The 26,418-nt window shown below is 37.6% G+C and overlaps 2 protein-coding genes across 4 annotated transcripts; both read left to right on the top strand.

The window, feature by feature from the left end:
- Positions 1-2,686: 2,686 nt before the first annotated feature.
- Positions 2,687-11,418, top strand: dync1li1 (dynein, cytoplasmic 1, light intermediate chain 1). Of its 3 annotated transcripts, XM_066691304.1 has the most exons (14): positions 2,687-2,826; positions 3,001-3,074; positions 4,144-4,260; positions 5,074-5,304; positions 5,581-5,750; positions 6,135-6,228; positions 6,464-6,599; positions 6,736-6,847; positions 6,987-7,046; positions 7,714-7,758; positions 8,092-8,212; positions 8,436-8,579; positions 9,119-9,136; positions 10,310-10,417. In XM_066691304.1, exons 1-13 carry the CDS (start codon positions 2,723-2,725, stop codon positions 9,127-9,129), a joined length of 1,419 nt encoding a protein of 472 aa, XP_066547401.1. In that variant the 5' UTR covers positions 2,687-2,722; the 3' UTR covers positions 9,130-9,136; positions 10,310-10,417. The 3 variants fall into 3 exon arrangements, with proteins under 3 accessions (XP_066547401.1, XP_066547399.1, XP_066547400.1); XM_066691302.1 differs by lacking the exon at positions 9,119-9,136 and having other exon boundaries at positions 2,689-2,826; positions 10,310-11,418; XM_066691303.1 differs by lacking the exon at positions 9,119-9,136 and having other exon boundaries at positions 2,690-2,826; positions 8,092-8,182; positions 10,310-11,418.
- A 409-nt stretch (positions 11,419-11,827) lies between these two features.
- cmtm6 (CKLF-like MARVEL transmembrane domain containing 6) lies at positions 11,828-25,350 on the top strand. Its single transcript, XM_066691305.1, has 5 exons — positions 11,828-11,988; positions 12,387-12,519; positions 21,170-21,346; positions 22,033-22,131; positions 22,557-25,350. Exons 2-5 carry the CDS (start codon positions 12,388-12,390, stop codon positions 22,716-22,718), a joined length of 570 nt encoding a protein of 189 aa, XP_066547402.1. The 5' UTR covers positions 11,828-11,988; position 12,387; the 3' UTR covers positions 22,719-25,350.
- Positions 25,351-26,418: the final 1,068 nt, after the last annotated feature.

The following is a 26,418-nucleotide window of genomic DNA, read 5'->3' as shown; positions in this document are numbered from 1 at the left end:
ATAACAAGCATATCCTCTATTTATAATCAAAATATTGAATAACAAACTGGTTACAACGTTCCCAAGACTCCTCATGAGTATTAGGGACCTAACCTGAAAAACAATATAAGAAGGGCGCTGAAAATCTCAGTCGATCTCATTTCAAAGAAGAAACCACATAGAATCCAGCATCCATATTGAATACAGGCTTGTAAAACAGGTTTGCCGGATGAACCTGAATAACCTGCGCTAACAGGACACAATTGTACCCAGTGCTGATTTTGCTGGAGAATCTGGTCCCCAGAGATACCTGTAGCTGACCAAATACCGTATCTGCACAATTTCACATTAAGGTACTATGGCTGAAGCCCATTCTGCATGCTTTTACTAGAGGCGTATATGTAGTCGTGTATGGGCTGGAAGGGGCTTGGCACAGCTGTGGCAGAATGCCTTGTGGTTCATCACAAATTGCATGGTTGAGTGTTTATAAGAATGGATATTGTAGAAATGTAATCTTCTCTCTCTCTCTCTCTCTCTCTCTCTCTCTCTCTCTCTCTCTCTCCAACATACACACTCACACATATTTTCATTTTCTATAGCCTACATTGTTAATTTTGCCTCTAGATGTGATACATTTGGCATAATTATCCATCCCGTGTTTTAGGTTTTATTATTATTTATTTATTATGATTATATTATTGTTATATTATTATATTATTTTTTTAAAGTGAAGAATAGTATAATCTGATACTGTTGCTCATCTTTACATTATAGATGAAACGCACAGATGCAGGAGCATTTTGTGCAAAGATGTCATTTTTAGACAGTTTTAGAAGCCTGGTCATGCATTCACACTCCTGGGATGTTTCTGAGAATAAGCTGTTTATCCTTTTGTGCCATCTATTAGCACACCACTTATATCTTTTTAACCTTAATGACTTAACACCTATTCTGTAAAGACTTTATAATGCAACTTTCAATTTCCATTTTAATTGAGATAAGGGCCAATTAAGACTGCACAATTTAAGTGTTCAGTTTTTAAAAGGCCAGTTTATCAGAGAACAGCCCCACAAGGAGTAGGTTCCTAGTGACTTTCTCCCCTCTGTTATATAAGTCACAGGCTTATTGTTTTATTTTAATACATCTGTTTGTATCCAAGTATTTGAGTAATAGTTGGCGGTAAACACCAAGAATTAGTTTATGAATAGAGTTATTATTGCAGTATTGAAGGAAACATATTTCTGCATATGTCTATTAATGCTGTAAGTTACAGAGTTTGTGACCGTTCATGGCTTAGTTATTTAAGGGAGAAAATTGTAGCTGCTTTATAATTGTTGTAGGTGAGCAAATCAATGCATAGGTGAGAAGAGGAGTATGGGATCTGTGGTAGGATAATATATTGTTCCTACATCCAAAGCATAAAGCTGTTCTGGCTAACTATGGCATATTCCTCAGTTTTAATCGGATTTCATTTCATTTAGTCAATCAGATTTTATTAAACACATGCTTGAAATGATGCCTAATTAAAGATCTTTACCTTTCTCCTAACTAAAAGTTTAGCTGAAATCAGAGGCAGTCAACCCTAAGCTGTCATACCTAAACTCACAGGGGATTCACAGAATATCGTTCTGCCAAAGAGATATGTCAGGAGAGGTGGGTTTTAATTGCCTGTATTTTACCATCTGTTTAAGGTTATTGTAGACACAAGAGGTTTTCTGAGTCGCTGCAATTCAAATCTGCTCTGTCAATTCCAGACAATCCATAAAAGGGTGCCAGATCGAATTATGTATTTTACTGATGCTCAATAATATTAGACAGGGAAGCCATTAGTAAAAGTTTATTAAACTAGGCTATGAAGTGCATTTAGAAAATATCATATTTGTATTAGATATCCACTGCAATGTCTTCCCAAACACACATTGCTTAGGTTGATTACCTACTCTGCATTGCCCTGTATTGGGGGGGGGGGTGATTGTGGAAAGGGGTTATTGACTTAAAGATGTTTTATCGCCACCATTCAATTGACCTAATAATCATATTCCTATGTTGTACTTCACAGACCTGTGTAATAATATATACAATTACAAACATCAGTAAAACCACTCAATTTATTAAGATAATACTCCTTGGTGAAACAATTGTGCTTTCATAACTGTGCCCATAATAGTTACACATTGTATTTATTACCACAAGAGGATGCTCTTTCTTTAGTTTATACAGTTTATTTAATCATGTGTAACTAATAAACTACTGTGAGGATTTTTTTTGTATTCCCTATCTCCAGGAACAGGTTACATATTTTGCTGAGGTGTTTATTTCTTTATTTTTAATGATTTCTCACTTTTGAGAGGGTGAGTGATTTAAAGAGGACAGGGAAACCTCCTGGACTGGGGCTCTTCGGTGCAAGGATTGGGGAACTCACATCTGCAACCTCTTTGTTTTGCTCACATGACGCCCTTCCTAATGCTTCCAATCCAGTTATAATAAATGCATCACTTAAGAGTCATCCATTTCAATGCTTACCTTACAACTGAATAAGTTTCCCTAACGATGATTTCAGCCCCTTTCTGAAGAAACGTGTGCCCTAGTGTATGCTGGGTTTAGACAGACAGACAGACAGCACTTTCCCATCTTTCCCACCAGACACCGCGTCATCACAACAATAGCTCCCCGCCCCGCCCCCTTTCTGACTCTGTTAACATCCGGGTACTGAGGCGGGTGTCAATGTAGTCAGCCTATAAAGATGGCCGCTGCGGGGAGGTCTGTCTCTGTGTCCAGTAACTCCAATGCAAATACCAGCACCTTGGAAATGCACAACGGCGATGATGATGACGGACAGAACCTGTGGTGAGTGCAGAGATCGGCTTTGTTAGAAGGGCGTTTGTGTGACAAGACGCAGGTTTTGGGGGAGCAGAGACAAGTGTGTGATGCACGGATCTGATTTGTTACCTTTGCTTATGATGAATCAATCACTTTGAATGGCAGCTATTAATCTTATGCTCTGTAAATATCCACGCACAGGTCCTCTATTTTGAGTGAGGTTTCCACGCACTCTCGGTCAAAATTGCCATCAGGGAAAAATGTCCTGGTTATGGGTGAGTATTGTCTTTTGTTTATAGATGAGATGTGTTTATTGGGTTGGCCCAGTGTCTGACTGTCTCGTCTAACGGGTAGGTCTTAATGCCACAATCTGGGAGGGTCCCTTCATATGCACTGTGATGGAGAGAGATCTGTTCATGTGGTTTTATTTCTCCAATATTACAAGCTACGACAATTAATTAATAACACGCATTATTAAGGGCACCTCCCAGACCACAGTGCAGCGTTTCCTATTTGCTGACACCATCTTTGTGGTATTCATGCATTATGCATAAAAAGGGAAATGCTTTCTTTTTACATCCAGACAAGATATTTTACAACTGCTAAGTAATCCCTGGTTAATCAGTGTAGCTGCTGGACTGTCTTAATGCTGCAAGATCATGCATTTCTTCCCTAATACTGCAGAGCTGTCTCACCCACTATCTCATCCTGGGTGTCTATATATGATCTCAGTGCTTTGCGTTTATCATCTGATGTAATCTCATGACATACCATACTAATATTATAATAATGCCCTGTCTTGTGGATGTGGCTAAACTGAAACCTTTCTGTTTGCATCAAAGTATTATCAAAAATCCCCTTTATGCTGTGTAAATCTATACTTTTATCTATACTGTTAACAACATTAACATATAAAGTGATTGTGTGTGTGTGCCAGTGCCAGGTTATTCATGTTATCTGGTTTTGGACATTTTGTAAAAATCAAAACTAAAATCAAAGCTACATAGGGGTTAGGACAATGTGTTCTTATCTTATTATTTATTTCTTACCAGATGCCCTTGTCCAGGGGCTATTAAGGGGAAATTGCTCATCTTCCTTTTCTGACCTATTGAACATAATGAATAAAACCATAAAGACATGTGTGCAAAGGAAAACAATGTCCTCAGTAAAATCTGTGACTTCTGGTGCTATTCACTTTCATTGGTTCTATTTTCTTTAGATTATTTCTTTTAACTTTGGTAGTTGCTCCTGGATTGTTATCACTCTAATCAGGTCTGCATCTGCTTGTTTATATTCCACTGAATCTCAGTTCTTATTCATTGTCTTTCTCTTGGTTTTCTCCAGGTGAAGATGGGGCTGGTAAAACCACTTTGGTAGCCAAGCTCCAGAATATAGAAGAATATATGAAAGGGAGAGGACTGGAATACTTATACTTCAATGTGCACGATGATGACATTGATGGTAAGTGCAAATGATATCGGTGCACTTCAGTTCATTCTGTGCTCGGTGTTGGCAGGCAGCTTTAATCCATGGTTCTCAAGCAGGTCATACTAGTTGTTTTGTTATCAATGATCAGGAGCTTAGAGTATATTAGTAGTTTACTTCCCAGCCCTGAATTGCTGTTCATGCTTTGTTCTCTCCAAAAAAAACCTAAAATAACCATGCAAATGTATTGCCTGAAATTAGGTACCAAAAACGTTAATGCATCAGTTTAACAGTTTAACACGTAAAAAACACTGTATAAAGATAACAGGCTCACACAGTATATAAATGGGTCTTTGAGGTTCCCAGTGTATCACTTACAGCTTCATGACTTGGCAAATGCAAGCAATAACCATTCTGTGTTTATGTAAATTCTCTGTGCCAGGTTTAAGTGTGCTTTTTTTAAGGTTTTTGATTCTCTTGTCATATTCTGTGGGGCGAACTAAGTTTGAAATGACTGCTAAAGTCAACCTTGTTTGCCCTTTTTCTTATTTGAAGGCCTTAATCTCTTCTAGGCCTGCCATCTGCAAAGGGTAGATAGATGTAGTTATTTCTCAGTGCCATCATGCCTTTAAGGCAAGGAGTAAGTTTACTCCCTTTTCTATATGTAGCTTATTTCTATACATCTGCTTTCTTTGCATTTTTGAAGAGTTGATGCGGTTCACTGTTTTAGTCTGATGTGTATCAATTGTACAGGTGCACTGGTGGTATATGTGAAAAATGTAAAAGGTCACAATGTTCATAGAAGATTTTGTAAAATGTGTGAAGTTGAACTTTGATCATTTTCTTCAGATCAAACCAGGTGCAATGTGTGGATCTTGGATGGTGACCTGTACCATAAAGGCCTCCAGAAATTTGCTGTGTCTTCTGACAACTTGTCAGATACTTTAGCATTGCTGGTATTGGACATGTCAAGACCTTGGACTGCCTTGGACTCTTTGCAGAAATGGGCCAGTGTATTAAGAGAGTACATTGATAAATTAAGGATCCCACCAGAGGTGATGAGGGATTTGGAACAGAAATGTAAGTGGAAGATGTTTTCCTTCACCTATCAAGAGTACATTAATAATCCATGACCTCGAAGTAAACGCTTTTGAACTTTACATGAGCCGTTTAAATAGAACCCTGCTTTAAGTGGATCGATGATATAACTCCTATTTATAAATCTTAGTTATTGCATTCTCAGCAGGGTTTTAATTCAGTTTGTTCCTTACTGCCTCTTGTCATTGTAAGTGAGGAGCTGTTTAATTAGGTAGTCCCGTAAATTCTTTTTTGTTTTTGTTTTGCCTTTTGCTGCAGTGGTGAGACATTTCCAGGAGTATACAGAGCCAGGAACTGAGATCACCGCATCTCCACAGAGAAGAAACCCATCTGTGGCTGACGGTGATGAGGAGAGCATCGTTTTGCCTCTGGGCGAGAATACACTTACACACAACCTCGGTGTTCCTGTTGTAGTAGTTTGCACAAAGGTGGGACCACACACACTCACTGTCACACCCTGAAAAGGTGATAGTGCTATACTGTAGTAATCACAGAGAGCTTCCATGGGAGAAATCTTCCATCAAAAAGCCATCTTATGAGGCGGTCATGAAGGATCTGATTTAATGTGACACGATTCTTCTGCTTTCATCAAATAGCCTTTGTTAGCTTCAAGTCTGCGATCAGTACTTTGCAATATGTTACAACCAGCATTCTGAAATATTTGAGTTTACCTTAAACTCACTTATTACCTTAAAGGAAGTAGCATAGGTTTAGCCATTGCATATAGAAATGTAAAATTGCACATTTCAGGACTCCTTATGAATGGTTTCATTGTCTAAGTGTTTGCAATATTACTTTTCTACCTTCTGCAGTGCGATGCCATCAGTACCTTGGAAAAAGAACACGACTACAGAGATGAGCACCTCGACTTCATTCAGTTACATATCCGACGGTTTTGCTTACAGTGTATCCTTTCAATAATCTGTCATTTAATGTATTGTGTGACTAGCAGTTATAGATGTAGTAGTAGTTATAGTACTTACCAAGTGCTGTCTTTATCAGCTTCAGTGTCCATTGTATATTTAATGCATCTTCTATGATTTATGATTGTTTTATATTAAGTGATCATTCATGAAGGGACGTTTGCCATTGATGTTTTAAAGTGTCCTGTGTAATGGTGTCCTTGACATTCGCTCAACAGATGGTGCAACACTTCTATACACTTCAATGAAAGAAAATAAAAATCTTGATTTATTATATAAATACCTTGTCCATAGATTATATGGATTCCCTTTCAACTTACCAGCTCAAGTTGTGGAAAAAGATGCAGTATTTATGTAAGTGTCATCTGGTTTTTGTTGTTTTGTTTGTTTATTATTTTAGTGTTAAAACATTTCGATGTATAATGTGCTACTGTAAGAACTGTAATAGAATTGTTCTGCTGCTTAGTGATCGCCCTATTATGTTTTCCAGTCCAGCAGGATGGGACAATGAAAAAAAGATTGCAATCCTACACGAAAATTTTCAGTCTGTAAAAGCAGAGGACAACTTTGAAGATGTTATAGTTAAGCCACCTGTAAGAAAGGTAAGACCATTCTAGAGATAGCATGTAAGTTGTGAGAGTGATTAGACTTTTGTATGTTAAATTTAAAAAAAAGATGCATGTTGTCACCTATTTTATCTAGGATTTTAAAGGGCTTTCTCTGAATGTATTGTTTTTGCAGTTCGTACACGAAAAAGAAATTGTAGCAGAAGATGATCAAGTGTTTCTCGTAAAGCTGCAGGTAAGATAAGTGCTGATAATCCTGATCCTGCTTGTTATTTAAACTATTGAATACATTATAGTTCTATATTTTGTATCAAAGTGAAATAATGTTATATTTGATTTGTGCTAGGTCTTTATAATTGAGCAGGTACCTGCTTTGTCGTAATGGATGGAATGTGTTTTTTTTTTTTTTTTCCCCGATTGAAAATTACATGTAGGCTTTAAACTTATAATTATTTTGTTTTTACTTTCCATGTGTGGGAGTTTGAAGTCTCTCAGAAACCATTAAGTTGGAATTCTGAAAAATGAGAGTAATCAAAATGCAACATGCATGTTGTAAATTTGTCTGCAAATCCCTCTTTGTTTTCCAATGTTTTGCGAGATCCACTGCTCCAAACTTAAAATAATTCAGCTGTGTAGAGATGGTTCCTACCTCCCGAAACCTTGCTCAATACATTTAAGATTGCAATCGCCTGACAAGGCAATTTTTTTTAGGCATTAACCACTGATGGGCTTGGGTCTTTAACTAATAAGTAATGTTTGACCTTGTGGTTTAGTCATTCAAAATGGATGAATTCACCTTAGTGGTACAGAATGAAGGGTGAAAGTCCTGTTTGTTTTTATTCACGTCTTGGGCTCCATCTTGTATTTTTTGCCTTCTGACTGTGTCGCTTTTTCCTTTTCAGTCTCTACTATCAAAACAGCCTCCAGTTGCTGCTGGAAGACCAGTGGTCAGTATGTTTTCCTTTAAGGGTAAACAAACTAGTGCATACTTTCTTTCTCTTAAATATTATACATACAAATGGAACAGTCTGACAAAATAAGTCTAGTCAAACCTGAAACCTAGGTCCAGCCTTATATTTATCTTAAAGGTTCGGCAAAGGGTTAATCATGTTCGAACTCGTTTTATTGTGTACATGTTGTTTCCCAGTCTGCTGAATTTCAAAATCGATAATTCTAACTGATGGATGACCCTTTTTGCAGACGCTTGGGGAGACTTGTTTGTTAAATCTGAGGGTGTTGCTTATATTTTTCGGTCTGTTTCTTTTTACTGATTTAATTAGGATGCTTCCAACAGAGGTCCTGGGGGTTCCCCTAGAACACCCAACCGCTCCGGATCAACAAACGTGGCCAACGTAATGCCAATTCCAGCAGGTACCAAGAAAATAGATCCCAATATGAAAGGTGTGTAAATGAAATGGTTCATGGTGGATGCATGTTTTTTTTTTTTTTTTTTTTTTTTTCCCCCGCATCTTGGATTTTCAAGATGGCTTTCATGTTCTTTTAGTTTTTTCCAGAATGATTGAGATTGAACTTGAACTTGCAGCATGTTTTGTGTGACATTATATACCCTATAAATATGTATGGGATGTTTTTATATCTGTATTGATTTCTATTTATTTTTTAGGAATTGTAGCTGGAACTACAAGTGAGGGTGTCTTAGCAAACTTCTTCAACAGCCTGCTGAGCAAGAAGACTGGCTCCCCGGGTACTGGGGGCAACAGTGCAGCAGGGAGTGGGGGTAGTATGCCTGGATCTGCAAAGAAATCAGGTATGTCATGCAATCGTATGGCTATTTTCAGTAAACGCACACACATATATGAAATGGTTGGAAGAAAAAGTGACATGCAGAAAGTCCAGAGGCAATGAAAGTATCACTCACTGGCTTTAGTAATTATTTTGTCTTGTATATGCATTGAGGACAAAGTATTGTAGTTCGCAAAATGAAAACTAAACTGGTATGGTGTCTATTAGTAGAATTATTATCGTGTTCAACTGTTACTCGATTAAGGAGACTTTGTTTTGTTCTTTCTTTCCCACCGTTACTTTTGTTGTGTCTATCAGAAATAGCATTAGTTTGTCTTTGTCATTATTTATATGCACGCTGTACATGCATATTAAAATATACAGTTGCAGTTTAGATAACCATTGCATTTGGCACTAATAACTATGGTTATAGGTTATAAGGGATTCAACATTTTAAGTCCTATTCTGAAGTATGGAACAATTCAACTTAAATTCCTTATGGTGTTCACTGATGGATGTTATGTTCTCTGTTTTCATTTAATGGTCCCCCCACCCCCAACTCAGAACTCTCATAACTTCAAAGTGGGTAATTCACATCGCTTTGAATAATGATCAAATTGCATGTGTTCATGCTGCTTATATATAACCAGTTTAAGCATACGTTTCTAGTTAGAATTTCTATACTCAAGCAGCATGAGTTTCATTAGAAAGCTTTTTCCATCTGTGGTTTGTATACATCTCATAACTGCGTGAGGCTGTCTGTGAGTTTTCGTGCAGCCTGTTCCAACCGTTTGTGTTGACGCTTAATGTGCGTGTGTTAATGTTGATCCGTCTTGTGTGTGTCGCAGTTACAGGGTGCTGGCCCCGTTAAGATCTGTGTTTGTGCCACTTTCCTTCTTGCATTTCCTCCATCATGCAACCAGAGCCCTTTATTTTTTCCAGTATATTAATTTCATACCATTGCCTGTCTTGTAAGTCTTGTTTCTTTTGCCTTCTTCTGTGTGGCTGAGGTAATAAATGCTTCTTTGGCTGCCCACTAATTTATCACTTCTATTTGTAAGCTGTATAATGCACATTGTACTTGTTTAGTATAAGTTGAATTGACCATCTTGCCTGTTAGTATGTTAATGTTTGCTGTCCGTAACCAAATATTTGACATCCCCTTTCCTGATTTGCATTTTACTGATTGATTATTCATCACAAGATGGCGGTGCTGCCCTTCTGTTATCTGGTGACACTTTTCCTTTCCTTAGAGAGGGTTTTATATACATTGTATATCATTAATTATTCACAGTTTACATTTATTGAAAAAGTATATATTTAGACACCCAAATCTTAAATCATTGTGATTTAAGACAACTGAAGGCAGAATATTTCTCATTTTATTTATTTATTTTAAGCATTACGTCTTGATTTGTAAACTTAAAGCATGTAAACCTTTTAGATTATCAAACACCAATCCTGATATAATTGGTGACTGTATTAGTCTTCATCTTTTACAGCAGAAGCAGAGCAATATGATGATTTGTTAAATAGGAGTACAATTTTTATTTATGGTGCTGTATGCAGTTTTCATTTCATTGCGCTCAATTCAGGGAGACCCTAACATAACCCTGAACTGCTTTTCTGCATCCTCTGCTGTATTTAAAGATGTGGTTCGCTATGCATGGAATAAATTACTTGTTTGTTTGCTCTCCATTTTAGAAAATCATGCCTGTGAACTCCAGCATAACATAGCTGCAACTTTTCTTCCAGGGCAAAAGCATGGCTTAACAGATGTGCAGGCAGAACTGGATCGGATTTCAAGTAGATCAGAAATGGAAGCATCATCCCCAACTACCCCGACATCTCCAGTAGACGGTGAAGAATCCTGAAGACGATATCAGAAGCCCTTTCATCATCCCACCCCAGTCTGCCTCTCCCCTTTTTTTTTTTTTTTGGTGTGAATCACAGAGCAAAACAAAAACAAAAAAACAAAGACTTCATGTTTACAGGACTGGTGGACCTTTCCGTACTTGGTTCTTTACTGTTTGGTCCGTAAGGGAATTCTGAAAAGGTCACAGAATGGCTACACAGAAGGAACGGGGTATGGACGTCTCGCTAAACATGAGCACTGGTGGGACGGCTCCTACATCTGGTTTACATTGTTTACTTTGGTTGTTAGAATAAAGCTGATGGTTAGCTAATTTTGTCTTCTTTTGCTGCCTGTTTGGAAATGTCCAAATTAGGATCAGATCTACTTTTATCCCTTGAAAGACCAGTGTAAAGTTTTAGCTCAGGATGGATGGACTTGGAAATGCATGTCCAGGTGACCATAAAGCAGCAACTGGAATAAATTAACCAGGAAAGAAAAGGGAACATCAAACCTCAAGGCATACTTTTAAAGATTACATTTAAAATCTGAAATAAGCATAATGCAATTTACAAACCTGGTCTTTAAGGGGTCATTGTAGGACAAGAATTACAATGTTGTGTCCAGACACTGGAAAAGCTATAATGCACCTGAAAAGGCTTAAAATGCCCCTTTGTTGTGCGTAACATGCGCATCTGAGGTTGTTTATCTAATAACATGCAATATAATTGAAGGATGCACTACATACGTGGATTTTATTTTGGCCAGTTTATCTTGGAAACTAATCTTTTAGATTAATGGCACTGAAGTGGCAAATAGGTTGCATTGTTTGTACAACTAGAGATCCTATAGTTGCTGCGTAAGGACAGAAGGAAAAGGCAGTGGTGTGTCTCACTTGAAGAATGTACAGTTCTCAAGCTGGAAGATGGTTGGTCCTGTAATTTCAGATATTGTAGTGATGTTTCTATTGATCAGGTCTGTAATCACTTAATAAAACTATTTATTCTGAGCAGTGGGCGTGTATGGTTGCACTGTTTGTATGTGGCACGTCTTTTTTTTTTTTTCTTTTCTTCATAAAGTGTAATTGAACACCACAGTCTATGATACACAAACTTCAGCCTCACCAATATGAATGGAAACTAAATGAGAAGCACTACAATTAAAATTGCATAGTAATATCATTTCCTTTCAGACAATGAATGGCAACACAGCATAGGTTAAGTAAAGACAACCGTGCTCTAAAGCGGGTTCGTGTACACAGTGGTGTCTTTGGTCGCGTTCTTGCAGCGCAGATTTCCGCACTTCTGCGCAGATCTGCAGAATCCCGTCGATCACATTGGCGGAGCCGCGCAGAGCTGCCGACATCTGCGCAGCTGCGACGCGGTCGTACCTCTCACTGACGCAGGCTGCGCCGGATGTGCGAAACCGAAACAAAACCCCATTTTCTTTGCGGAAGTAGACGAACTGCTAATTGCGTTTGGGAGACCGTGCTAAAGTTTCACGCAGAGCGATAGTGCCTAGAAACATACTTTTGAAAAAAGATTTACCGGATTTTCCCCGCTCCCACCCAATACAGTTTAAGGTACGTGATTTTCTATTTTCGTATTGATCGCGGTCTGGTGTGATCGTCTTTCTTTGCGTCGTCAGCCCTTGCATGAAGTTGGCTGGTGTCGTGCGTGTGAGTGTATCTATGTACTTGTATAAGCATGTGCGGTTTATTTCATGTTACACGTAACGTGTTACACTGTGACACAGTTTGCCTTTTTGTTTCTTATCAAACACGATGTCTGAACGATTCGTCTGTTGTTCTTTCATTTGACACTTTCGCTTTCCCTTTTCGACACACTGTAACTTTGATTGTCTCCAGCTTATTTAGCTAGGTGTGTGTGGCGCATAGACTACATAAACCTCCAGGAACACAGACGGGGCAGACTACACTTCATTCTGCACACTTAATCAATGTATTTTACACTTTATTAGGATGGCTGCCGCTCCAGAGAGCCCCGTTTACAATACTACTACTGAACAACAAGAAAATAAAAAAACGGCAGTTTGTATTGTTCCATCGAAACATTTGGACAAACTCCGATTTTTCATTAAACTGGCCGAATTGGTAAGTTCTATTTAGATTTTTCTACTTTTTAACATAAGGCAACCACTTAATATACATTACAAGCAAGGTGAGGGCTAGGCTTTGAGAAATAGCCTATTGTACAGTACAGTACATACCAGATGACAAGGTGTTATTAGCTGTAAGGTGTTTTCTGTATGCCCATGCTGCTTTAATTAGTTTGTGTTTCTCCCAATATTTTCTTTTATTATACATTTTGATTGTGTTGTGTACCATCCTTTCCCATGTTCTACTTTTTGGTGCAAAAACACATTTCATTGTAGTGGATGAATATGTATTTAGTAATAATATTTTGGATACTGTATTGTCTTGACCCCAAGCAGATTTTTGTGGTGTTGTCCAAACAAATGTGGCTGAATCTATAGGTATCCGCTAAGGGTGGCACAGTGGCCAGTGTTTGTATCTTCTCTCTGTGCCCTCATGGGTTCCCTGCAGGTGCTCTGGTCTCCTCCCATATCCCAGAGACAGGCTGCTTAGGTTCACTGCTCCTCAAAATTGCCCTGTTGTCGTGTGTGTTATTCAACAACCTGTCTGGCAAGTTATATGGCTAACTGAATTGTTTTTATTTTATGTAAATGAAAAATACTAAATTCAATAAAATAGTATTATATGGCTAACGATTCCCTTTGTGGAGACCTCATCTTGCCTTTGACTGTTGATGGATGGATGGATATCAACTAAACATGCATTTTTGTATTTTTTTTGTTTGTTTATTATGTATTTTGATCTCTATTACCTTGGACAGACTTAGATCTGTAACTTGTATGTGAAACTGGGATTAATGAGAGTTTATTTTGTTAAATTAAATTGGATTTCCGCGGTATTATACTTTTATTTTTTTAGTTTAAGGTACTTTTATGGTTAAGAGTTAAACATTAAAACGAATGTGTAAATAAAGGACTCATTAGCGTTTGGCCTAGTGTGCATCAGCCTTTTATTATTCAGGAGTATGTCAGATACATTAATTTCCTGTAGAACATGAAACTGTTTAATTTGTGGGAACTACTTTCCCCCCCCTGGCTTGTAGGTTGAATTATGTTATGGATGTAGGTTTCGCAAAGATTCATAATGTTACTTAATATGTAAAATAAAATGTTTCCACATTATAGGCCTATATATCAAAACAATTTACCTAAAAACCTTGACATTCACTTCAGTAAAGGTTTTAGTTCAAACCTTTAGGGTTAGAATGATGAATTGGCTAAATACAAGCAGAATGCAAGTTTTTTTTAATGGTTTTGGTAAATGCCTCTCATGAGGGTTGAAGATTTATTTTTTCGCATAGAAACAATTATGTTTACTTGCTTGTTCTGTGCTGAATTGCTATAATATTCAGAATATGTTTTTGTTTGTCTGTTCTTCATGTCGTCTTTGCTTCAGCAATCAAACCACTACAACTGTTTGATGAGGGCTGTGGGAAGCTCAGTCATATGCACACACTTGCATGCAAACTTGTGGACAGAGGTTTAGTTGTCATGTGAATAATATTAAGAAATTAGCTGTTTGACTTCACACCATAGTGCAGTAAAATGGAAAGGATTAACCTCGTCCTCAAATGAGAAAAACAGTCTTCATTTCTGAATACCAATCTGTTTTATTACATTTGTTTCTCTCAAGTAAGTTGCTTTTTTGGCAGCAGATTTCTAAACAAGCTTCACGCTGTAACTTTCTGGCTCTTGGGGGCTTTGGGATTGCTTTTTAATGCTATCATTTAAGATTGTTGAGATTTTTGATAGTGTCCTACCTAGTAAACAACACAAGCCAAACTCATTTAAATTAGTTTGAATACAACATAAGTCTTTCAGTTGTACCACTAAACAATTAGAACAAAGAGATGTTTCTCAATTTGTGTCACTTCTCATGTCCTGTTATCTTAAAGAATTGCAGCTCCGAGCTACAGAAATGTCCGTACCATGCTTCTGAGGGTAACACTGCTCGGGACAACAATATTTCTCAGTTGTCTGGCATTAACACTTGTCTAGCTTCCTTTTTACAATTACAGACTTTCCAATGAAATTACTATTTTACTGACGAAAGCAGCATCTTCCTTAGAACAGCACTTCTACTGTGTCAGTGTTATACAACTGTTAGCTTCCTGTACAAAGCCCATCAATTTGGTGAAAATGTAATCTTCACCACAGAGAGCATCCGTCTGCCTTTCAAATCTCTAAAAGCTTAATTTGTTGTTTATCCCTTCCTCCTTTGTAATTCTAGTGTATTAAAACAGCCTCCCTTATTTAGGACCATCACTGTTTAATTCCATCAAGGTCTTCTTGAAAGCCGAGTTGTTGACTTATTGATCTCTATTTTAATGCATTCCCTCGAGAATTAAAGAGGTCTTGCAAGAGATAGCTGAGCAGATCAAATATGAACAAAATATAAACCATTTAATGAGCACCAGACAAATAAAAGAATGGCAAGAATAAACCTGCTAGAAAGTTGGAACATTTTTCTTTTGCACAGCCATTACACCACCCCTCACCATTTCATTGTGGTTATTTGGACTGCACACGGAGTTATAAAAAAGTTATAAAGTATCTGAACACTGTAATGGCAAACCTGATATCCTCAGCTTTTAAGGACAAGGGAGATGTAACTGAATGTGAGATGAGGCCATATGCTGCACAGCAGGCGTTTGGAACATTTGTGATATTGTTTACATGACATTTTGCTCATTTCAGCGAGACTCGGAATATAAAAGCAAAGCAAAGGGCAGCTTTTTATTGCTTCTTCCATCAAGGGTGGGAATTGCCACACAATCCTGCCTGGGCTCTGAAGGCTTGTCATAGATATATAACTGTAAAGATCACTTGATACTCATCAGGAGCTAACTCAATTCAGGTGTTCACGCTGGTCCTTGAATGTAAATAAGATTTACAGTCAAGCAGTTAATCAATGATGCTTTCAGACGAGAGTGAAAAGTCTAGTTTTATAAAGAATTTTTTTAATTAAAGGAGAGAGGGTAATTCTATAGGTTTTGCCCACAACAGAGCTATTAAAGGTGTAAATGTATTTCCTTGTGTGTGACACTTAAGAAGGTCTTTTGTGCTGTGGGTAATATATTGTCAAGAGCAAGTGTAATGTGATACCACAGCAAGTCATAATATTTCTTCTTCTATGCATCATAATCGTCTGACAACATTTTATTCTTACGGTTAAGATCAAGAAATTACATTGTGCTCTCTCCAGAGTGATTTAATATCAATCCCTTCAGCTGTCTGGTGTTGTCATTATTTCACCTGTAAAACTGGTACCAACTGGTCTGAAATCATTGTCTTCTTAAACTCACTCTTGTGTAAACATTGTGTGATCCTTTTTAAAATATAGGCCTACACTATATAGAAGAACAGAAAGCTGAATTTACCAGATCTGTTAGCTGTTTTACATCCCTACACCTTGTTCAGGCTATGCAAAAAGGCATGTTCAAAGTTATGAACAAAATGGTTCTTGAGTCTGAATGAGCCCTGAATGACCTTCCCTCGAAAAGGAATAGGGTAAGTGACCGAATTAAGCCCACGTACCATATAAGCCCACTTGCCCTTTTATTTCGAAATACAAAAAGACAGGAAATATTAGAAGGATGATCTGTATCATAATAATTTTTTTGCCATTTTGGCCCGATACTGATTGGTGCATCCCTAGTCAAAAGGTAATGGAGGAAAGAACTGTGCTGCCGTGTTAGCAGGGACAAAATTTGAAAGGAGGAAAGGTGGCTTTGAGAGCACTGGAATATTCCCTGTCAGCCAGAGCCGGGTGGACAGATAAGTGTCCACAAATCATGCTGCTTTTTCTGAAGCACCTGTACAGACTTCCCCGGCCCCAACCCCAACAACCAGCAGAGCAAACTGCCTCTACAAGTGCAACAATTCCATGTGATGGAAATTAGTCTCAGATAATATAAAAATACAGTTTTAATTGGTTAGGTTGAGTATTAAGTGCTTAATCAATACAATTTGAAGAATTTACTGTTAAAACTCTTATGTACCTTATAAGCCCACTCTGGACTTTTCATTTTTTACCATTAAATAAGTTAATGTAATTTAGTAAAATTAGGACAAAATCTACCAAAAGTGTTTAGATGAGAGATTAATCTTTTATTTAATACCCACTTTATTGGGAAGCAATTCACATATCTATAAGAAAACATGTAAAATGTTTTTTGGTGGGCTTAATTGGGTCACTTTCCCTACTTAAAAATAGAAATGTTTTTGTTTAGATTCCAGTGTCAAATCTTGGCATTTAACTAACTTAGTCATGTGTTTGTCGTGATGCTTCTTCCCATATTTTATTTTCATTATTGTATCAGCATGTTTTCTATGTTTTAGTCATTGTTTCATATCAGCCTGTGATAGAAACTGATAGAATTATTGAAGTGAACATCTTAAAAATGGGCTGTCTGGACAGAAAGTCACGTTCAAAGTTATTAATAGGAAACAGCTCTCCTTGAGTCAGAGCTACTGTGTGCTACTTGAAAGATTTTGTTTCGGTGGGAAACAAAGAGCTATGATTTGCATTTTGATTTCAGTGACCAAACTTGGGTTGGGTTAATCTCCTTTCCAAGAGGCTGTAAAATACATTTTTTAAATATAATTTTTAACATGCGCTGTTTTGAATTAAAGTACCAAAAGCTAATTGACTGCCATTCAGAAATCCAATCCAACAGTGGTCTAGTATAACCAAGGTGGGTTGCAGCGTATGTCTGCCCAGCTGAAAAAGCCATTTCCAATTCAAAGCAGTAGTAGACACTGCCACGTTAGCTGAAATGTAATATACTGCGGCTATTGAAGAGGTCCTCCATATTACAAGGAAATTAGCATTAACAGGAAAGATGACCGTTTTAGTGCGGCTACGCTCAAGCTTTATTTTTTTAACACAACCGATATCATTGTGTGTATGATAGTCTTTGTTTATTAATCTGTTAATGAAAAATTGTTTCAGAGTTTATTCTTAAACCAGACCACTACAGAAGAGTGTTATAGGCAAGACGACACTGTCAAACACACTGAAAAACAAGTGTGAGGGCAGTCATTTATTTCTTACCCCCTCCTGCTTTTTGACTGCTTAATGATTCTTTAATCTATGGCTTTCTCATTCCTGAGAGTTTGATCTATGCAAATGTCTGTGTAAATACATTTTAATCTTGTTTTAAGCTGACTTAATTAGCAGAACTTGTGCTGCATTGGTGTCTGCCCTGTTCTTCTGTGTTGTCTCTTAATGTCTTCTGCATTTTGCCTTTGCTACTGTGACCTCCTTTACTGTGTGTAAATAACTGCCATTTTTATTACACTACTAACTGAATTTATTGCAGTCCTTTGTTGTATTTTCTTGTAGGCCAAATATAGTGCATGCTTTAATTTTATGAAAGCTGATGATTCCTTTGACTATTTTCGAATGAAGCACAACAACCTGATAGACTAGACAGGTGGATGGGGGTGTAGACTTTTTAATATATTTATGTGTGTGTGTGAAATGGAAAATCACCTGCTTTGCCTTATGTACCTATACAACTTGTTTGTTGTTTCCTTAGTGTTAGTCAGTGTTTCACTTATGATCTATATTACACTGTTTACCATCTATAGTTCACAGACCATAACACTGAAGGAGTCTGAAATCTCAACTTCTGTTACTAGTTGTCTATAGAAATGTTGTTTAAGCAAAGGCTAGCGAGTGTGTTGTTGACTTTGTAGTCGGTCTCCTTCTCGTATGAAAATAAACAAATCACACCAAACGTTCCTACAGCATTTCCAGACCAGACAAGGATTTGTACTTGCAGATTAACAGGATCTCTTAATGGTTGTGTGAGAGCCCCGTCCTGAAGTTCACTGAAACTAAAAGATGGAAAATTACTTAGTCATGTGTTTCAGTCATGACACTTTCCATAGTAACAGAAACTAGATGAGTAACCATGAACCAGCCCTAGTCTCCTATCATTCTGTCTTCTCTCATTCAGTGTTGCATCCCAAAACCTCTGTCCTTGATTCTCTATACTTTGGGGGTGCTCTGCTAACTTACAGAACTGTCCCAGCAAGAATAGCTGCTGCATAGCCTTGCATCTCTCTGTGATGTACTGTGCAGTAAAGCCTGTGTCAGTGATTAACTACCCCACACCTTCTTTCTTCAAATTCAAAATAAAATCTATTCAGGGGGACTTTCCAGTAGAATAGCCAGATAAAGTGGAAAATGGTAGGCTTTAGAAAATAAATGCAGGGACTAACATTTTGGTAAATAAATACAATCGCATATGAAATCCGAGAAAAAAGATGATGAGGGCTTGGTCAACATGTTTCCTTTGTACTGAGGTGCGGCTTGGAAACTGTTTATTTTGTATAATTTAACACAGCCTTTAACTTTTAAAGTCAGTGCAACTGTGCGTGAAGCCAAAAAGTCCTGTACCCAGACATTGTTTTCTTTGGCTGGCAGCTCTTCCTTTTCCCGTCTTCAAGTGAGCCGAGCTTTACACTGTTCAAGGGGGCAGCTGCTATTGAGACTAAACTAACAACTGTTTGCAAAATAATTCTTCTTAATGGTACTGTGCATTTAAACAGATGTGTGCTTTTCCACTTCACAAGTGTAACATGTTGACTGGAAGTGGTGCTTTCACTGCACAAAAGTACTAGACCCAGGACAAGAATAACTGATATATATTTAGATATTTTCAGATGTGTCTGTAGCAAATGGTAATTCAATGCAGGTTAACCTTTCATTGATTTATTAATAACACCTGCTATTGTTAAGATTAAAATATTAGATTTTGTTGAACTATTTACACTTATTTCAAATATTTTTTTAAATAATTAAATATTTTCAAATAGTGCTTACTTGGTAATAAGATAGGTGATTTTTTGTTTTAAACTGGATCTGTGAAACACTTTTATCCACAAATGAAATCTCAAAACAGCTGTATTTTCTCCAGATCTACTGAGTTCAGTATCCTTCAGAACATCCCCATCTAGTTCTGTCTTTTTAAATATAATCGTATTTTCTGTAGGAAAGTGACTTCTGGGTTGTGTAAATGGGTTTGTACGTCCTTTTATATAGTGGCTCTCAAAAGTATTCACCCCCCTTGGACTTTTCCACATTTCATTTTGTTACAACATGAAATCAGAATGGATTTAATCAGGAGTTTTTGCTACTGATCAACACAGAAAGTGTCCATAATGTCAAAGTGAAAAATATAATCCTCAAATTGGTCTAAATTAATTACAAATAAAACAACAGAAAATACTTAAATGCATCAGCTTGTTTTTTCTTTTGTATTTTTAGTTTACATATTCTTACCCTGGTGCTAATTATCTATTGTAAAAAGCAAAAGTAGAAACCTAAAATGTAAGCTTTGTGTGTATGTGGTAGTTACTGCTGTTGTGGTCTTTTTGTGCTGAAGAACATCAATTGAATGCTTCCAGACCACATACGAAGCTCAGAAAACATAAATCATCATAACTTGATACAGAAAGCTGTGAAAAAAGGCATAACTATAGATTAAATACATTTTTAATTATTCTTGCAAAACGCAGCTACTTGAGAGAATGTACAGTTTTTGTACAAGATCTCTCTTTGTCTGGTTCTGCGTTCTATAAAAAGCACGGGTCACGTGGTGTCTCATGTGATGTCACTGTGCTTTCTGGAGAATACTACGCTCTGTTGAAGTGGGAATGTCAAGCTCTTTTATTTGAAGACTCATAAAAGGTCTTCTAGATTTGTTACCAAAGAAACCTTTTTCAAACAGTTTTTTAAAAAATGTGCTCTGCATTTTTTGTTATTTTTATTTTTGTCACTCCAAAGCTCAGTTCTATGCAGTTTATGAATGCACAAACCCATGTCTCAGCTGTACAATTCTGGTGTGACCACTCGGCTGCAGTTAACAGGTTGACGCGGTAGAGAGAGTGAAATATTCTGGTATAGCAGTTGGCTTCTATTTACCTTTTGATAAGGCCTTGGCTCTGAGGAGACGCTGCCATGTCTGTGATGTCACCCTGCCTATTTGAGCATTTGCATTTACAAACACTTAACGACTCGGCCCCTGTAACCTTTAGATTCTAGTTAATTAATAACCCCTTTCTCTTTTGTCCAGTTTCTGTTTTATGGTGAGTATCAAGCTAATCATTTAACACTTACAGAGACTGTTTCTTTGTAATGGCTTTTGTATTCTCTTGTGTTCTGGAGAAAGCTAAAACGGTATTTTCAAAATGAGATCCCCCACGCAATGGTTATTTCTATACAAATAATTGCACTGGTCAAGCAACCCCCACATTGTAGTGAAAGAGGTTATGTGTGTCACTGCACATTTCAAGCAGTTACTTTTACTATGCACTTCACTATGTCTTTATTTAAAAATATATTATTATTCGTAGGCATTTGATGATGTCGGTAGTTGGTTAGCGTTTGACATCTGGGTTTCCCTTGGGATGAAAAAGCGAGGATAAGGTATACGGTTTGTTACACGTCTGCCTCATCTTTAATGGATATTCATACACGAGAGCTGAACGTAATAAATAAAGCCGTTAGGATCGCAGGGTGCATCGGACACTTTGCTGCAATCGCTGTTGAGTATTACTGAGGCACATGTGGAAGATGTGGGTTTTGTTCGTTTGTTTCCTGTACGGTTTCTAATTCATACCTTTAATTTCCTCAGATTCTCTCCTTTATTGCCTTTATCCTGGAAGAGATTGTCAGCAATTGCAACAGCTGTGGACCGCTCTACTTTTTTGAGTTTGTAAGCTGCACTGCCATGTTATTCACCTTTCTGCTACTGGTCCTGCTCGCAACGCCCTTGAATAAAAAGGTTGGGATTGAAAAGTGGGACTACGTGGTAAGGACATGAAAACTTTTCACATGTAAAACTTACGCTACGAATGGCAGTGTTTCAGAACAATATTATGATCAGAACTGTTTTAAGAAATACAAAATCGTAAATGATTGTTTTTGCTGTAATTAGACATTTGTTACTCCCAGATTAGCTGCTTTTTGTTTTCTTTTGGTCATCTGTATTACTTTACATTATACGTTTAATTATAGAAAGTAGGTAAGAGTTACTTCTCAGTAAGTGGGTAACTGCACTCCTGACTGTGAAAGAAACTGGAACAGAAAGCTACACCTCCAGGTCGCAGTACCACCAAGAGTCTTGCTATTACTGTACTGTCCTATAAATGCTTACAGGTACCAAAGTTCAGTAGACTATATTTGTGAGAGTACACTCATCATGAAACACTTGTTACATGTGGGTCTTGCTGCCTTGGCTAAATAACAACTGCATCCATTATTGTATATTAGTCTTAATTTATTTATAAGGCTTCATCCAAGGCAGTATTTTCTCATGTGGACACTTAATCCCAGAAAAATCAATAATCGCTCGAAGAACAGCAAAAAGAGAGACCTAATCCCACTCAAAGAGGAAGACCCCCAAATCATCTTAAAGATGACCAAAGACTGTGCTCATCCCGAAACCCATCCTCAGACTGGTATAGATCAATGCATTTTTCCTTTATTTCTCAACAGGACTTTATATACACGGCTGTCATCGGCGCTCTGTTCCTCCTCGCTTCAATTGTGTTTGCAGCTGATAATGGGAACACAACACTGGAGACAGCAGCTGTGGTATGTGGAACTCAACACATTTGATCATTTTATCATTAAGTTAATGTGGAGATAAAAGCTGTCCATGTTAATGTCTCTACACAGTTCTTTGAACCTTATAATTGGTCAGTGATGTGGGGTATTTGTTTGCATTTATTTTTAAGTAATTTATTTTGCTATTACTCATCTGAAACTAGTTTTATTATCATTATCATACTGTAAATGAGAGAAATCTTTTGATTGAACTTTGCTGATTTATGACCAGTAGATGGAGCCATTTTTGTGTTATTGATGGTACTTGTTTTTCAACAGTAGTTACTATGTACAAGCTTGATTGTGCTGTTGTGGTCAATCGGCCTTTTTATTTCGGGGGAAAAAATACTTTTGGTGAACATAAACCTACGTCATCTTAAGAAACCTATTGTTTTGTCTTTTTTTTATTCTAGGTCTTTGGGTTCCTGGCGAGTATAGCTTTCATCATTGATATTGCAGTGTTTTACAAGACCAAAGGCTTTCCTTGGAAGGATAATTCGGAAAGAACAAATGGGACACAGAGTGTACCGGCTGAGGCTGAGAAACTGAATGGATCGTCAGACACTGCGTCATGAGGACTGTGTTCACACATTCGCTGGGCCGTTTCCCAGAATGTTTGGCTTTTTAACTTCAAAATGTATTGCAGAGTTCATCACATTCACAAGTGAAAGCAAAACAAAGAAATTGATATATAGCATCCTCCTCTCCAATTCTTGTCCACTGGCGTTTTAATTTGTTAGCTGTATGACTTATGGCAGGAAATCCTGAAGTGAACATTGAGAATTCTCCCTAACTGGTTACTTTGGATTACTGGTTATCGATTACTGATAACATGAACTAATACGAGGTATCCCCATCGTGATATTAGGGATTTCCACTGTGTTTTTAACATTTGCATCTAGTTAATTAACAAGACAATAAAAAAAGATCCTACAAAGGCCTTTACAAAGGTATCTATTTTAACGTAGCTGTTGTTTTAAGGTGGCCTGTTTGAAAGGGGGTTCTAGATGTGCATTCAGCTGGAGGTGTGGGTAACATTAAGAAGTAAGCTCATAATACCCAAATCATTGTAAAATATAAAAAAATAAGGAGGGCGGGCCAATATTTAAGGACACTATTTTGATTTAGAAAATGACAGTAAAAATTTAATCTTAAACTTGTTTTCAAAGGATAAAGCCAGATCAAGTGTAAATTCTGAAATGAGCTGTTTTATGTGTGTTAATCATAGGATAAAAATCAGGATTTTATCTTGGGCTTCAAATTTAAAATGAGTATTTGCTTTCCCTTGAATTAATTTCTAGTAGGTTTAAAGATGTTATTCCTTTGTTGTTCTTTAATTGTAATTTAATTTAATTGTATTTCCCCTGTTTCTCTGCATATGAATAGCAGCATTGAGATCTTTTGCATGACTTGCTAAGCCTTCCTTTTCCATCGTAAATTTCTTGTCAACATCACAACCTCTAACTATGGATTGTACTCTGCTTGCTATGCAAAGCTTTTTATATTTTTTATATCAATATAGCTGACCGACGTGGGTGATGGTTGTTTCTCCCAACAGTGATGAAGAGATTTTACTGACCACATTTTCTTAGTTTTTCTTTAGTTTTGAAAAGCCTTGTTGCCTTCACATCTGCAAGTAAAAAAAGACTTGGAAATATTCATCCCTAAGTAGGTTATAACATGCATATCAACACCAATGTATCAAGACAAATGTCATTCTTAATCAGATTGAACTCTTTTAGTCTTCCCATTACAATATGAAAGCTAATTCGCTTGGTATTTATTTATATATGTGATTATGTATTATGCATTTGCATTTGTCCTTTAATTTTCCATTAATTTGTTCTTTTAATCAACCAATACTACTATGTATAATTATTTAATAGCATTTTGTCTGGTGTTTTAAGATTATTATTTGATACATTTCAAGTCTATACTTCCTGCTGCAATTTCTCCATTGAGAAATCTTCCTAAAGCCAAAGGACTTTAGGATGAGCTTTTAAATCAATAAAGTAAATTCCCTATAGCTCCTGATCTTTTTACGATGGGATGGAGGGGTCAAATTATTGTCAGTGGTTTAATTATTTTAAACTTAAGATTTGTGTGGAGATACAAAATCAATTCTTATCTGATTAATATGCAGTACTTCTGTTTGGAAACAATGTCTATTTTTTTTTTTTTCTGTATATAATTTTCTATTTTTTTCATGTGCCAGGGATGTGATTTTGGTGTTTAGGTTCCTGTACATTTGATATATCCAATGTTTTGTAATCCATTAGCCCTTGGGGAACTGAGTATAAGGGGTTTGTAGGGCATTTCCTTTGTTAGACAAGCCATCGTGGAATGATTGTCAAGTGTAGATTTTAAAATAATTTACTGTATCTGTCATTTCTAGCAGCAATAGTACATGAGACACTCTGACAGCATTAGGATGATGTTTCCTGAAAGGCTCTTGAACACCAGCTGAAGCCAAAGTTAACAATATGATATCCATCATGGCTGCCCTTTTCTCCACCAGTTGATGGAGATGATTTCTATATGAGACAGGCGTCCTTTTGTTCGTTTGTGATCATTCTGTGTGTATTTCCAGGACATCCATCTTTTTATAGGTGCAATTCTTATATATAAGGAGAGAACCAGTGGACTCCACACACAAGGCAGCCTGGGACGAATGTGGCAATCTGATACACTGGGGAAAGGAGAGGACATTGCTAAGGACTTATCCCTTACCCCCTCATCCAGTTTGCCCAGTGGAAGGAGAATCTGTAAAGGGGTGTGTGTGTGGAGGCTACTGGGATCAGCAGGTGCGATGTGGTGCTGTAGGAAGACAAGCTTAGGCCAAGGGGCGAGGAAGCCGTGCACAATTGTTATAAGCAATCAATCTTTGTATAGTCTTATTGTAAAGAGTAACTTTGCACCATACTCCAATAAGTCCAATGTAACCCCTATTTTGTAACTTCATTGCAGCAGAGCTGTTGGGCTACATTTGATACCAGATATGCCTTTGAAATTAGTTTTCACTGTAGGATATTTTTAAAACCAATGTAGCTGTCAGCAGCAAGTGCCTTCATGTTTTTTACAGGGTTTCATTTTGAATATTCAGTGAAACTGTTTTTAATAATATGTGAAGTACTGATTTGTATGTGTAGTGCAGTAACGTTTTCATTCTTTCCACATTTAACAATAAACTTAATCACTGATGACATGGATCTGTGTTTTTGTGTATTGTTTTAAATAACTGGCACCTTGTTAGTTAAAACAAAAAAAAAATCATGCTGTATGACCAACATTTGGACAATACCATGAATGTGTTTTTACAGGATTAGTCTTCATAAAAAAATCTTCCAGGCCTAATTATATTGTATTATACACCGATCAGCCATAACATTATGGCCACTGACAGGTGAAGTGAATGACACTGATAATCTGGTTATCATGGCACCTGTCAGTGGGTGGGATATATTAGGCAGCAAGTGAACATTTTGTCCTCAACGTTGATGTGTTAGAAGCAGGAAAAATGGGCAAGCGTAAGAATCTGAGCGACTTTGACAAGGGCCAAATTGTGATGGCTAGACAACTGGGTCAGAGCATCTCCAAAACTGCAGCTCTTGTGGGGTGTTCCCGGTCTGCAGTGGTCAGTACCTATCAAAAGTGGTCCAAGGAAGGAAAACCGGTGATCCGGCAACAGGGTCATGGGCGGCCAAGGCTCATTGATGCACGTGGGGAGCGAAGGCTGGCCCGTGTGGTCCGATCCAACAGACGAGCTACTGTAGCTCAAATTGCTGAAAAAGTGAATGCTGGTTCTGATAGAAAGGTGTCAGAACACACAGTGCATCGCAGTTTGTTGCGTATGGGGCTGCGTAGCCGCAGACCAGTCAGGGTGCCCATGCTGACCCCGGTCCGCTGCCGAAAGCGCCTACAATGGGCACATGAGCATCAGCACTGGACCACGGAGCAATGGAAGAAGGTGGCCTGGTCTGATAAATCACGAGTTCAAGGTGTTGACTTCCAAATTCCCCAGATCTCACATCTGTAGGATGTGCTGGACAAACAGGTCCGATCCATGGAGGCCCCACCTCGCAACTTACAGGACTTAAAGGATCTGCTGCTAATGTCTTGGTGCCAGATACCACAGCACACCTTCAGAGGTCTAGTGGAGTCCATGCCACGACGGGTCAGGGCTGTTTTGGCGGCAAAAGGGGGACCAACACAATATTAGGCAGGTGGTCATAATGTTTTGGCTGATCGGTGTATGTACTGTAATTGATGTGCATT

Source organism: Amia ocellicauda, chromosome 18 (genome assembly GCF_036373705.1).
Source record: "Amia ocellicauda isolate fAmiCal2 chromosome 18, fAmiCal2.hap1, whole genome shotgun sequence".
NCBI classification, from domain to species: Eukaryota; Metazoa; Chordata; class Actinopteri; order Amiiformes; family Amiidae; genus Amia; species Amia ocellicauda.
Note: the sequence above shows the minus strand (reverse complement) of the source record. Positions and strands in the feature narration are given on the sequence as shown.

What these genes read in the sequence shown, in the direction of transcription:
- dync1li1 (XM_066691302.1), top strand. Translation starts at nt 2,723, where the DNA reads ATGGCCGCTGCGGGGAGGTCTGTCTCTGTGTCCAGTAACTCCAATGCA. An exon ending in GCACGATGATGACATTGATG is followed by an intron (nt 4,261 to 5,073) that starts GTAAGTGCAAAT and finishes CATTTTCTTCAG; the next exon opens with ATCAAACCAGGTGCAATGTG. An exon ending in TTGTAGTAGTTTGCACAAAG is followed by an intron (nt 5,751 to 6,134) that starts GTGGGACCACAC and finishes TACCTTCTGCAG; the next exon opens with TGCGATGCCATCAGTACCTT.
- cmtm6 (XM_066691305.1), top strand. Translation starts at nt 12,388, where the DNA reads ATGGCTGCCGCTCCAGAGAGCCCCGTTTACAATACTACTACTGAACAA. An exon ending in TTGAAAAGTGGGACTACGTG is followed by an intron (nt 21,347 to 22,032) that starts GTAAGGACATGA and finishes ATTTCTCAACAG; the next exon opens with GACTTTATATACACGGCTGT. An exon ending in CACTGGAGACAGCAGCTGTG is followed by an intron (nt 22,132 to 22,556) that starts GTATGTGGAACT and finishes TTTTTATTCTAG; the next exon opens with GTCTTTGGGTTCCTGGCGAG.